This window comes from Mobula birostris, chromosome 5 (genome assembly GCF_030028105.1).
Source record: "Mobula birostris isolate sMobBir1 chromosome 5, sMobBir1.hap1, whole genome shotgun sequence".
NCBI lineage: Eukaryota > Metazoa > Chordata > Chondrichthyes > Myliobatiformes > Myliobatidae > Mobula > Mobula birostris.
In genome coordinates, this window is record NC_092374.1 from 63,994,917 (window position 1) to 64,009,038 (window position 14,122).

Consider the following 14,122-nt stretch of genomic DNA (forward strand, 5'->3'; position numbering starts at 1 on the left):
CTACTACAGAAATGAACTCCAATGTTTATGTGCACATTTAGACTGGTGTATGATAATTCTGTATGGGCAGTATTTACACAACATCTGCTCAAATCGAAGTTTCTTTAATCGGAACATCCTGACATTCATGTTTGGTTGAACCCCAAGTCACGTCGTCCCTAGGCGTAGATGATTTATGAAAGGTGGCCTTCTCACTGCTGCGTCACGTGACTGTTAGCAGAGTCAGCTACTGAGCTAAATTGTACGAGCCCTGGTGAGGGGGTTGCATAACAGATCGTCTGTGAGTCAGTGGCTAAGACTTGTGACTCCAAGCCCACAATCATGGGTTTCAGACCCAGATCAGACACTTGAGCGCAAAAGTTTTGGCTGGGTTATTAAAATGAGGCTGTCATCTTCTGTCAAGTGGACTTAAAAGATTCCACTATTTTGAAAAACAGCTTGATATTCTGTCCAATATTTCCCTCACAAACAAAATTATGTGGCTGTTTGTCAGATCGTGTTGTGTGTGAGCTGAATGTTATTTGCATTATAAAAATAAACATTGAGACAAAGACAGGATGTGTGTGGTGGTGTTAAAAGTGGAAAAATTATTTAATCAATTACTCTCCAGAGTCCAGTGAACATTTCTGACAGCATTGAGTGGGATCAGGATTAGAATGAGATTCCGCAGATAAACTACCATAACTTGCAGAGAACTCTCAGGTCTCCTGCCAAAGTTTATGAAGGCAGTTCACATGTAGAAATCTATGAGAAATGACGCAGAAACAATTATGCTGATGACTTCTGCTGAACTGGAAGATCAACAAGCATGTTTTGTACAAGTGCCTTTAGATTAATTACTAATGTGATAAGTAAAATCACTGAAGACTTTAGAAGAATCAGAATCAGGTTCATCATCAAAGTCAAGTTTAATTCTCATTCAACCACACATGATGCATACAGCTGAATGAGACAGTGTTCCTCTGGAGCCAAGATGCAGTACATACACAGCACATTCAAAATAGCGAACAAAAAAACCACATATGTATATATAGTCCAAAACCCTGAGCAACATATCACGCAAATTGATTTTACATGTCCCATAGTGGAAGTTGTTCTCAAATGGCAGGGGTAGGCAACCATAGCTGACAAGGGAAATTAAGGACTGCATAAGAGCCAAAGGAAAGGGCATATTAGGTAGCAAAAATGAGAGGGAAGTTGGATGATTGGGAAGCTTTTTAAAATCCAACAAAAGGCAACTAAATGATTGAATGGCAGAGCAGACTCAATAGGCTGAATGGCCTACTTCTGCTCCTATATCTTATGGTCTTACAAAAGCTATAAGGGAAAAGATGGAATATGAGGGTAAACTAGCTGATAATATAAAATAGGATACCAAAAGTTTTTCAGTTACATAAAGAGTAAAAGGGAGGTGAAGGTTGCTATTTGACGACTGGAAAATGATGCTGGTGGGGTAGTAATGGGGACAAAGAAATGAAAGATAAAGTTAATGGATACTTTGCTTTTGTTTTCACTGTGGAAGACCTCAGCAGTTTGCCAGAGGTCTGTCAGTGTCAGGGAGCAGGAGTGAGTGCCATTGCTATTACAAAGGAAAAAGTGCTAGACAAACTTAAAGGTCTTAAGGTGGATAAGTCACCTGGGCCAGATGAACTACATCCCACAGTCCTGAGAGAGGTTGCTGAAAAGATATCGGATGCATTGGTCTTGATATTTCAAGAATTATTTGATTTTGGTATGGTTCTAAAGGACTGGAGGATTGCAAATGTCACTCCACTCTTTAAAAAGGGAGGAAGGCAAAAGAAAGGAAATTATAAGCCAATTAGCCTAAACTCAGTGGTTGGCAAGGTATTGGAGTCTATTATTAAGAATGAGGTTTTGGGGTACTTGGAGACTATTGATAAAAGAAGTCAAAGTCAGCATGGTTCCCGTAAAGAGGAATCTTGCCTGACAAATCTGTTGGAGTTCTTCAAGAAAGTAACAAGCAGGGTGGACAAAGGAGAGGCAGTGGATGCCACTTATTTGGATTTTCAGAAGGCATTTGAAAGGTGCTACATATGAGGCTGTTTAACAAGATAAAATCCTATGGTGTTACCTCATGTTACTAGATATTGTCCAACATTCTGAGCCATATCACATAACTGGATAAATGTAACATTTCAGTACTCTGAGGCGGGTTGTCATTGCCCAATTTAGCATTGGTCAGTACACTCTTCATTCTCGTAATGGTTGCTTTTGCCATCCCTATTCTTCTTTTGATGTCCATGTTGCACCTGCCGTCTGATGTCACCCAGCTTCCTCAGTAGCAAAAATTCTGTACTTGTGTTATGTCTTCCCCATTTACTTTCAGCCTGCAGATAGGATTCTCCTTCTTTTTGGATATCACCATACATTCTGTCTTTTTGCAGTTGATAGGTAGACCCATTTTTGCACTTTCTTCAACAACTATATCAATTAAGCTTTGTAGTTCTTCCTCCGTACTTGCAATTCTTTCCAATATCTACCAATTACATTATATCTATTCATAATAACAATCTCATGTAAGTTGCCAATAGTTATATTGAAATATACTAATTTATTACAAAAAAAGTCTACCCCTACCAAGACTAAAGCTGTTGATTAAAGAGTTAAAAAGGTAAAATACCTTTTCATATAATAAAAATTAATAGTAGCCAATATCTGAATTTAAACAATGAATTGAATGTTTTGAAAAAATTGAACAATGAATCTTCTCTAAATCTAAGGATGACATAATGTTGCATAACCATTGAGCATGAGTAGGAGGAAAACCATCTTTCCGTTTAAACCAAAGCGCCCTCCTAGCTATAAGAGAGCTAAAGGCCAAAATACGTAAATCAGATGTCTTCAGCTTGATATCTTGTTCTGCAACAATACCGAATAGGGCTGTCAGAGGATTAGGCTTAAAATTGACTTTGAAAAGTAAAGAAAAAGTTTGAAAAACTTCCTTCCACTATTTTTCAAGAGTCGGACAAGTCCAAAACATATGAATTAATGAAGCTTCTCCATTATTACATCTGTCTTAGTAGGGAGATATATCCGAATAAAAATGAGATAGCATATCTTTAGTCATATGGACGCTATGTACCACCTTAAATTGTATGAGGGAATGGCAAGCACATAGCGATGAAGTATTAACCAGTTTAAAAATTTCATTCCAAGTTTCTTCAGATATTCATGTCTGTAAATCTTGTTCCCAGAGATTCTTAATTTTGTCTAAAGGAACATTCCTTGTCTCCAGTAACATAACATAAATATTAGATATTGAACCATTATGAAATGGTGTCAAATTAAAAATTATGTCTAGTAAGTTCTTATATGAGCTTATAGGAAATGTGCATAATTGAGATCTTAGAAAGTCTCTGATTTGTAGACATCTAAAAAAGTGAGTTTTGGGTGAGCTATATTTAGCTGACAATTGCTCAAATGAAAAAAAAGTTTCCTCCAAAAAACAGATCCCAAAAACATTTAATACCCTACGTGTCCCATTCTTTAAAAACTAAATCAGTCATGGAGGGTTTAAAAAAATAATTCAAATAAGTGGGACTTGAAAGGGAAACTCAATAACCAAAATGTTTTCTAAATTGTATCCAGATCCTCAGAGTATGTTTAACTGTTAAATTATCAGTTAGTTTACTTACAAATAAAGGAAGTGAGGATCAAAGAAGAGAAATAATAGAAAATTTATTAACAGAGTTAGCTTCTAAAGAAACCCATACTGGACAGTCTACACGATTAATATAATATAGTCAAAATGTAAGATATGGTGTATTAACTGCCTGTTAATGAAACTTAAAATTAGGTAAGGCTAAACCTCCAGACATTTTAGATTTTTGAAGATGAACTTTATTTAAATGAAGACATTTATTTTTCCATATATAGGAGGATAAGATAGATTCAAGAAAGTCAAAAAAAGATTTAGGAATAAAAACGGGTAAAGCCTGAAAAAGATATATAAATTTAGGTAGAATATTCATTTTAATAGAATTAATTCATCCAATCAACAATATTGAAAGAGGTGACCAATTTAATGATATTGTTTTTACATGGTTCAATAAGGTAAGAAAGTTTTCTTTAAATAGGTGTTTGTAATTCTTAGTGACTGTTACACCCAAATAAGTAAATTGATTCCTTACAATTTTAAAAGGGAGATTAGTATTAATTGATACCAAATTATTTAAAGGAAATAATTCACTCTTATGTAGATTCAATTTATATCCTGAAAATTGACTAAAACGGGAGAGTAAAGAAAGTACACAAGGTAATGAAGTCTCAACATTAGAGATAAAAAGCAATAAAGCGTAAAGTGAGATTTTGTGGGTGATACCTCTCCTTAAAATACCACAGATATCATTATATTCTTGAAAAGCAATGGCAAGGTGTTCTAAAGCTAGATCAAAAAGCAAAGGACTCAACTGACAGCCTTGTCTAGTTCCGTGGTGAAGTTTAAATGGTTTGGAATTTTGAAAATTAGTAAGAACCCGAGCAGAAGGAGATAGAAAAAGTAATTTAATCCATTGAATAAAATCTGGTCCAAAATGAAATTTCCTAAGGTTTTAAATAAATAATCCCATTCAACCCGATCGAAGGCCTTCTCAGCATCTAAGGATATCACACATTCCAATATCTCCTGAGAAGGGGAGTAAATAACATTTAATACATGGTGTATATTAAAATGCAAGGTCGATTCTTAATAAATCCAGTCTGATCATCAGGAATAATAGAAGGTAAAATATTTTCAATCCTACGAGCCAAAACTTTAGAAAGAATTCTAGTATCAACATTGAGTAATGAAATTGGCCTATATGAAGAGCGTTCAGTTGGGTCCTTGTTCTTTTTTAAGATAAGCGAAATAGAAGCTTCATAAAAAGATTGAGGCAAACTACCAAGTTTGAAAGAATCCAAAGAGACTAAGTGTAACTGCGGTATAATTAATGAAGAAAAAAATCTTATAAAATTCTCCAGAAAATCCATCTGGACCCGGAGTCTTCCCCGAGTGTAATGAACATATAGCCTTGGCGATTTCCTCATAAGAAATGGGTTGATCCATCTGTTTGCAATTTTCTATAGAAAGTGCAGGGATATTTAATTGATCTTGAAAATTATTCATTACAGTATTATCTTTAGGGGAATCAGAAGTATAAAGTTTAGAATAGAATTCTCTAAAGGTATCATTTATTTCAGAGTGATCAGTTGTCCTATCACCATTAGTTTTGCAAATTTCTTTAATTTGTCATTTAACTACAGAAGTTTTTAATTGGTTGGTTCGCCAAAACTTTGCCTGATTTATCTCTGTGAATGTAAAATTGAATTTTATCTTTAAGAAGTTGAGTTCCAATTGGATATGTTAATAGAAGATCATATTTAGTTTTAACTTCAACACGTCTTTCATATAAAACAGGATCTGGAGCTATAGCATATTTTTGATCTAATTGTTTCAATTGGCTAATTCAATTCTTTCTTTATTAGCTTTATTCTTAACAATCGCAGTATAAGAAATAATTTGTCCTTTAATATAGGCCTTGAAAGTATCCCATACAATAAGATTAGAAGTCTCTTCCTTTTTATTCTCTTCAAAAATCAAAATAATATTCGTCTCTAGAAATTTTTAAATGATCTTATCAGATAACAAAGTTGTTTTAAAATGCCAAAACCTGTTTGTTTGAGGAAGACTAGAGAGATTTAAAGATAGAAACACAGGAGCATGATCTGAAACAGCAATCTCTTTATATTCACAGGAACGAACTGATGAAATCATTTGACTATCAATAAAAAATAATCAATCCTGGAATATGTGTGATGAACATGGGGAAAAAAAAACAAGTACTCCCTATCTAAAGGATTTAAAAATGCCAAACATCAACAATATCACACTTCAATAAAAAAGATTGAATAAACAAAGCTGATTTATTAAGAGATGTTGGTTTAGAAGATGATTGGTCTAAAATTGGGACTAGCCAACAGTTAAAATCTCCTCCCATCACCAAAGAATATAGATTCAGATCTGGTAAAAATGAAAAATAACACTCAAAGAATCCTGAATCATCTACATTTGGAGCATACCCATTGGCAAATACTATTAATTTATTATCTAGTTTTCCTGAAACTATAACAAAACATCCATTAGAATCAGACACTACTTTGTGTTGGACGAAGGAAAGTGTATTATCTATAAGAGTTGAAACTCCTCTAGATTTGGCCTGAAAAGAAGAATGAAAACAAAGTCCGTTCCACGGCTAAAAAAACGTAGATGATCACATTTACATATGTGAGTTTCTTGTAAGAAAATAACAGGGACCTTAAATTTCCTAACATAAGCAAAAATTTGCTTATGTTTAACAGGGTGATTTAACCCTTTCATGTTAAAACTAAGTAAATTAATAGTTTGTTCCATTTTTAATATTATTTAAAGGAAGGGTTAAAATGTAAGTTAGATCCAAGCCATAAACCTTGAGAAATGGTAACAAGCAGCAAGTTTGCTAAAAATTTGAAAACAGCTTCTGAGAAAAAAAAACATACCCCCGCCCACCTCCCAAAGAAAGAAGACCGACCAATAGAAAATCCGCATCTACAACTAAGGACAAACCCCCAAAAAACCTGGTGATCACTCCAATTAATTTCAAGGTTATTTATATTCCAATCTAGACCAAACAAGAAACAAGAAATTCAATTCTCGTATATCAAAAATACAGTATTAAAAAATACAAAAGGAAATTAGTTACAAAGATTTACCAAAAGTAAAAGATACAGTTATTCATACAGAAAGACATTAAACATTTAATCTTATATCTTCATGAAAAAACAGACTAAGCAGTTACCCTTCAAATTTAAAAAATCTTTGTGCTTCAGCATTCAAACGAAACCATTTGAAGGATCCATCTTTAATGAGATTCTCAGTCAAACTGGGTAGCTAAGGGATGGGTTAAAACTCTTGTTAAAAAATTCCAACAAAGCTTGTTTAAGTTTAGCATGTTCCTGCATAACCTCAAGCGAATAATCTTCGAGAATCTTAATATTCCACCCTATAACCAATCATGCCCCTTCAACGGGATTTGCGAATTAAAGGTTTCTCATTTAATCTTGTGTCTTCATGTAGGGACAAACTAAACAGCTAGCCCTCGAATTTAGCCTTTGGCTTTTGAAAACCTTTGTGCTTCAACAGTCGAATGGAACCATTCGAAAGATCTATCTTTAAGTGTGATTCTGAGTTGGGCTGGGTAGTGAAGGGGAGGCTTGAAACCCTTATTAAAAAGCTTGGACATAACTTCTTTGAATTTAACACATTCCTGCATAACCTCAGGCGAGTAATCTTCGACAATTCTAATCTTACGACCATTATAGTCAATCATGCCTCTTCAATGAGATTCGCAAATTAAGAGTTCCTTTGTTTTAAATTCCTGAAAACAGATTATTACTGATCTTGGTCTCTGACCCTTAGGAGGTCTAAACGCAGGAGATCTGTGAACTCGATCAATCATAGGCACAGACGTCAAAATCTCCAGAAATAATTCTTGCAAACAGTTTGCAAAAAATTCCATAGGATGATTACCTTTGATTAATTTTTCGAGACCCAGAACCCGTAGGATGTTTCTTCTACTTCTATTTTCTAGGTTGATAATCTTCTGGCTTAACTTTTCATTGAACTTTGATTGCTTTTCATAAAGCTTTTGCAATTCATCCACTTCCGTTTCCAGAGACGACAAAATTTCTTCATTATTTTTTATACGTTTATCGTGTCCGTTAAGAGTTCGTTGAATAGAATCCAATTTACCATCTATTTGTTTAAATTCAGAGCTGAATTGTTGAAACTTCTCAGAGGCTTCTCATGTATGACTTTGCAGCAAATCCATAATAGAATCCAAACAGGCAGGAAAATCATCCTTTTTAGTACCTCTGGCCCTCCTTGTATCCACAATGAAAGAATGCCACACTTAAAAAAGAAGTTTCAAGACAGGTTGGAAATAGTAAGATAATTATAACTGGAGCAATGGCAGATTGCTGTTACTCCATCAGCCACCACCAGGAAATCTCACTTGCAATTAACACAGTGTCAAATCCACATATCTAAAATCATTGATGTTTTCACTGCCAACTTTGATACCCAAGATGTCTCTTATTTTTTTTGTAATATTGTTTCACTGTACACATTAAACAAATCAGGGGAGAGAACACACCCTTGTCTAATGCCTCTCTTGATTTTCGTAAACTGACTCACTTCTCCATCTATTCTTACAGCGGCAGTTTTTACTATAAATTATAAAATTAGTATATGCTGCATAAGCAGAGGAATGATTAGTTAGTGTCAGGACCATTCAGAAAATTGATGACAGAGGGGAGAAGCTGTTCCTCTATCACTGAGTGAAAGTCTTCAGACTGCTGTTGGAAAGATGTGATGTAATGATCATTTTTGCTTGGCAACAGGAATGTTTGAGCAATTTCAAGCATTGGCTGATATATTTCAGGCAATGGCCATCTATTTACATTCGACCCAAACTGTTTATCACTTCCCTCCTTTCATACACAATTCCTTTACATGATTATGCTAAAATTGCGAGTAGTTTTTATGTGAGTGTTTTCTGAACTGTTGTTCTAGGAATGACGTAAAACAAGGACATTTGCGCAACTTCTGATGACATTACATACTTCCATTAATATCTGAGCTTGTTGTTACAAATTTGCTTTTGTTGCATGATAGAAACACAATTATTGCTGATCTGATAATCCATGGCAAATGAGACTTCCTCAGTAACTGTGAACATTTAGAAATTGCTCTGTAATTGGAAGACATAACATTGCTTCGATTGAATTGTAGTTCACTCTTGTCTAGAGCCCTCTAGGCAAAGTGCAGCATGTGGTTACTGACAAGGTACTACCTGCACCTCATTAGGCTGGTGTTAAGTGGCAGAGCAAGTCTTTATTTGATTCTTAGCAACAAAATGAAACAGTCACTTGACGTGTTAGGTTCTAAGCATCTAGAGACATTACTGAATGAATCAATACCTTCCACAGTGCTTTGCCAAGTAATTATATTGATACTTAGCTCCTGGCTCAAGGATCCCGGAGGTTTTTGAGAAAATGGAAACAATCGGTTCTCTCGTTTCTGTGGACAAGTCCAATGACGAGGTGCCAAGATCTTAATAAATGATCGGACTGGATAAGAAATAGATTTCCTTCCTTGAGACATATTAGATGTTTTATCTTTCCCAATAATGATTATAGCTTTTTTATGCCCGCTCATTAACTGCTTTAAATTCTGAACTATCTCCATTTAAGAAACTCATTAAAGGTCAATATCCTTAAAATGGAAAATGTCTTAACATCACAGACCAAAACAAAGGGGGCACAGCCCACTGCTTTGTGTCATTACCTACCTGTCCCTAGCACCAAGACGGACAAAACGATTAATCCTCAGTCACTTCACCAGACTCAGGAAAAGCTGAATGTATGACTGGTGTTGGTTTTCTAATTTCTTTTAAGAACACCAGAGGTCAAAAATCAAATCATGAGTTCCCGGGTACAAGCTCGTGTTGATCCTTAATTTCTACAATGCCAGCATTTACAGCCATGCCTTCAGCAAAAGGCCTTACATTCTGTGTGGTTGTCTCTGCCTTTAAACCACCATTTCCTTCTTTAAAACACTCCTATATAACCAAGCTCTTTCTTAATACCTGCTTGTGAAGGTAAACCCCATAAAGAGACATTTGGGACATTTCACTTCACTACGGATAAAGTAGAACCCTGATGTTCATATTGCTCATGGAAAAGTCTGAGCCAGTGGTAGATAGGAAGAAGTTACAAGAGCCTCAGAACTCACCACCAGGTTCAGGAACAGTTACTACCTTCAAACATCAGGATCTTGAGCCAAAAGGGATAACTTCACTCGGCCGCACTTGCCCCATTATTGAAACGTTCCCACAACCAATGGGCCCATTTTCAAAGACTCTTCACCTTATGTTTTCGATATTTTTTGCTTATATTATTGCTGCTTCTTTTTGCATTTGCACAGTTTGTTGTCTTCTGCACTCTGCGTGACCGCCTTAGTAGGGCAGTCTTTCGTTGATTCTGCTATAGTCATTATTCTGTAGATCTGTTGAGTATGCCCACAAGAAAATGAATCTCAGGGTCGTATATGTTGACACATATGTACTTTGATAATAAATTTACTTTGAGCTTTGAACATGGTCAGCTCAAGTCATTCAGCAACACTGCCTCAGAATAGGACTCACTTGGAATCCAGTGTTCTAACAACTTCAAAGTACAAACAGAAGAGTGTCAGGTTTAGAAATTAAACATAGTTTTTGTGTGTTGCATTTGTAGATTGGAATCTGCAATGAAGTACTATTCTGATTATAAACTGCTATTTTGTTCTTTCAGAAACATTCAATATGTAAAGGAAATCAAGTTAAACCGGATACAACACCAGGGTGCTGCATTCTGTGGCGACTTTCTGTACAATATGCATCTTATCTTCTGCTTGCTGAGGTAATGTCAGCGGTGCTTTGTAGTCAGTAGGCTATGTGGTCAAGTGAAATAGGATCCAGTGTGTCCCTCTTGCACTAAGGAAGTGCTGCACTGTTGGAGGTGATCACCATCGTAGAAGAGATTAAACCAAGGCTCTTGCTTCCTGGCCAATAGCTAACCCCTAACCAGTAGCTTCAAGCAAATGACCTCCTCTGGGAGTCCTATATCTCCCTACATCTCAAAGAGGTGCAGGGTTGGTTATTGAATTAGCCTGTGTAAAATGTTCTTAGTGTGTAGGTGAGTGGTAGAATCTGGGGAGGGGGTGAGGGACAATAAACAAGACAGATGCAAGCTGTGAAGACAAAAGGAACTGCAGATGTTGGAACCTGGAACAAAAAAAAACACTGAAAAAACTCAAGAGGTCAGGCAGCATCCGTGGAGGCAAAAGGTACATGTTGATGGTTCAGTACAGTTGCTGGATGACTGGTTTATTGGCAATGATTTAAAGCAGTGCAATGGGTTTTGTACCAGTGCTGGAAGGTGTAGAGAGATTGGGTGAGAACAAGGAGTGCCAAAAGGGAGATGGTTCACCCGCAGAAAAAGTCAAGAGTAAAGTTCAAAGTAAATTTATTATCGAAGTACATATATGTCACCACATGCAACCGTGAGATTCATTTTCTTGTGGGCATGAAAATGCATTGGGAAAAGCATTTCCAGATTTCCACTAATATTGTTCTGGAAGTGAGAAGCCTGGACAGGATGTCACCTAACTTGGTTTCCTTACCCTCTCTCGATATACTGTATAGGAGAGCACAATTGCTTTGTATCTTGCCTAGAATACATTGGCCCAAGTACACTTCTTGTTCAGGATCTGACTTGCCTGAGGGGAAAAAAATTATCTAATAGGACTTTGTCTGTGGGTATTCTGCGTGTGACAGTGTGTTGTTTTAGACACTTAGAGAATAATGACGTGCATTTAATGAGAAGGTGTGTCGCAATCTCTACTTGGCTTGACTGCACATGACAAGTATTATTCAAATGTGCTTGGGAATAATCCAATTGTTAGATTTGGAAATGTGGTAACATCTGAGTCATATTCCAAAACGTTATTATGTTTAAGTTCACTGTATGAATGCAGAAAATAGTAACCACATGCCAATCTTTTTTAAGCAACATGCTGGTACCTGCATAATGTGATCTGAATATGAGTCAGGAGATTGCAAACATTGAACTCATGCCCCACACACCAATTAGTCACAAGATGCATTAGTAGCGTGCCTCAACCCATAGCATTCTTTATAGCCTTTACATTGCCAAGGATATAACACATTAGCATGGTCTAATAACCACTGGGCAATGAATTAGGGATGAAATATCTTTGGTGGAGCTTTTGTTCCAATCCCGGTGCTCATTCCCCACAGGCCTGCAAACTTTCTCTTTGTATCCCCTTTTGAAATGTTTCTGCCACATATTACTTTAATCCAAATTCTAAAAATTGCGCAATGCCAGTCCTAATGGGATTAGGGATAACCAAATTATACACGTCTATCTTGTACAAATCATATCCTTGTATTGCTGTGGTGATTTGGCCGACATTGGTGGCACGTATCTATTCTTCAACTACTATGTTGCCTGACTAGAGGATTGCCTCACTTTTATCGGGTGAAACTGCTGTCGCTTTGATAATAAGATAGTTTCCTCTGCACTTTACTTCCTTTTCTCTGAATAAATTACTTTCTCAATCCAGACAATTAGTTATGAAACCAGACATAGACACAAACCTCCCTCAACTCACTTCAAGTCAGAGAGTTGTCAGTAGGCACCTGGTTACTCCTCACCTCATGTCTACCTTAAATTTAAACAGAGTCATGAAAACCCAATGCAAGAAATTGGAATTCCAAGACCAGCACGTTGGGAAAATGGAGCAGGGTTAGGCCTTTTTGTGATTCAAAATCCCAACAGATTGGAAAACAGTAATGGTAAAATATAAAAAACAAAAACTCCTATTTGTAAAAGACATACAAAGTATTGTATAGCCAGCTTAATACTTCTTGAAGTGTAGTCATTGATGCAAAGTAGGAAATGGACATAGCCAGCTCACACAAATAACAACTAATGCATCTCTGAAGACAGAGATCTGATATCTTTCCTAAACCTACTGACTTTCACAGCTATCTTGACTATATCCCTTTCCACTCTATCACTTGTAAAAATGTTATTTCCTTTTCTCAGCTCCTCCGTCTCCACCTCACCTGTTCTCAGGCCTTCCATTCCAGAACATCCAAGATGTCCTTCATCTTCAAAGAGCCTTGTTTCCCTTCCTCTATCATTGATGCTGTCCTCAGCTAAGTCCCTGCAAGCAGGACAAGGGCTACACCTGGCTCTGCACCTCAGTCCCTCACTACCATCCCGGGCCCAAAGCAGTCTTTCCAGGTGAGGCAACAATTCACCTGCAAGTCTGCCGGGCCTTCTACTGTGTCCGGTGCTCCTCTACCTCAAGACCCAATGTAGATTGGGGAACCGTTTCGTCGAGCAACTTTGCTCTGTTTTCCACAAAATGTGGACTTTCCCAGTGGCCACTGGTTTTAATTCTACTTTGCACTTCCATTTTGACATGTCAATCCAAGGCTTCCTCTATTGCTGCAATGAGACTGGTCTCAACAACATCGCGTATTCCGTCTGGGTAACCTCCAACCTGAAGGCATGAACATTGATTTCTCCAACTTCTGGTCATTTCTCCACCCCCACCCATCACCTCCTTTTCTGCCTTCACTCTTACCCTTTATTGACTCCTCACCTGCCTATCACCTTCCCCTGATGCCCCTCCTCCTTCCCATTCTCCCATGGTCCACTCTCCTCTCCTATCAGATTCCTTCTTCAGCCCTTTACCTTTTCCACCTATCGCCTCCCAGTTTCTCACTTCATCTTTCCTCCCTCACTCACCTACCTTCCCCCCTCACCTGGTTTCTACTGTCTCTGACAGGTTGTACTGCTTCCCCTCCCCCACCTTCTTATTCTGGCTTCTTTCCTCTTTCCAGTCCTGATGAAGGGTCCTGGTCCGAAACATCAAATGTTTATTCCTCTCCATAGGTGCTGCCTGACTGGTCAAGTTCCTCCACCGTTTTGTGTGGTTGCTCTGGATTTCCAGCACCTACCAAATTTCTTGTGTAAACAACTAGATCATCTGATTTGAAGCTTTGGTTGAGGCTGAGAATTCCCTTGCTCTTTGGAATATTGCAGTGGTCTCTTTTACATGCAGTTGGGAGGAGAGTCGAGGATTCAGTGTAAGGTCTCTTCAAACAGTCAACACTTCCAACCATGTATGGTCCCTCAGTTCTGCCCTGAATTATCTGATTAGATTTTGTTCTCAAGACTCTGGAATGAGGTTAAGTTAACTTTATTTAGAAACATTATATCAAATTATACAAATAAATAAGAGCTTTACAATTCTAGCTTGTCCAAAAACTACCAATATTTGAATACAATTTTGAGAAAAATAAATACACCTTAAGATTTAGAAACTAACTGGCAATGATTAGGGGAACAAAATAAAAGTTCAGACTGCTTGCACATCCTAATTAATGATTTTCCACATTCTTTCCAATGTCTTTTAAACTGAATTTACATTGTTTAAAATTTGCAGCAA

The 14,122-nt window shown here is 37.0% G+C and overlaps 1 protein-coding gene across 7 annotated transcripts in view; it reads right to left on the minus strand.

Annotated features, from left to right (window-relative positions):
* Positions 1-938: 938 nt before the first annotated feature.
* susd1 (sushi domain containing 1) overlaps positions 939-14,122 on the minus strand; it is a 205,556-nt gene continuing 192,372 nt past the window's right edge. For 2 of the 7 annotated variants that reach the window (XM_072258170.1, XM_072258165.1), the window contains one exon: positions 5,848-7,917. In XM_072258170.1, the coding sequence (XP_072114271.1) occupies positions 7,839-7,917 (79 nt within the window). In that variant the 3' untranslated portion in view covers positions 5,848-7,838. Of the gene's footprint in view, positions 2,516-5,847; positions 7,946-14,122 lie in introns of those variants that run through there. The other 5 variants (XR_011886010.1, XM_072258166.1, XM_072258169.1 and 2 more) reach the window with 5 other exon arrangements.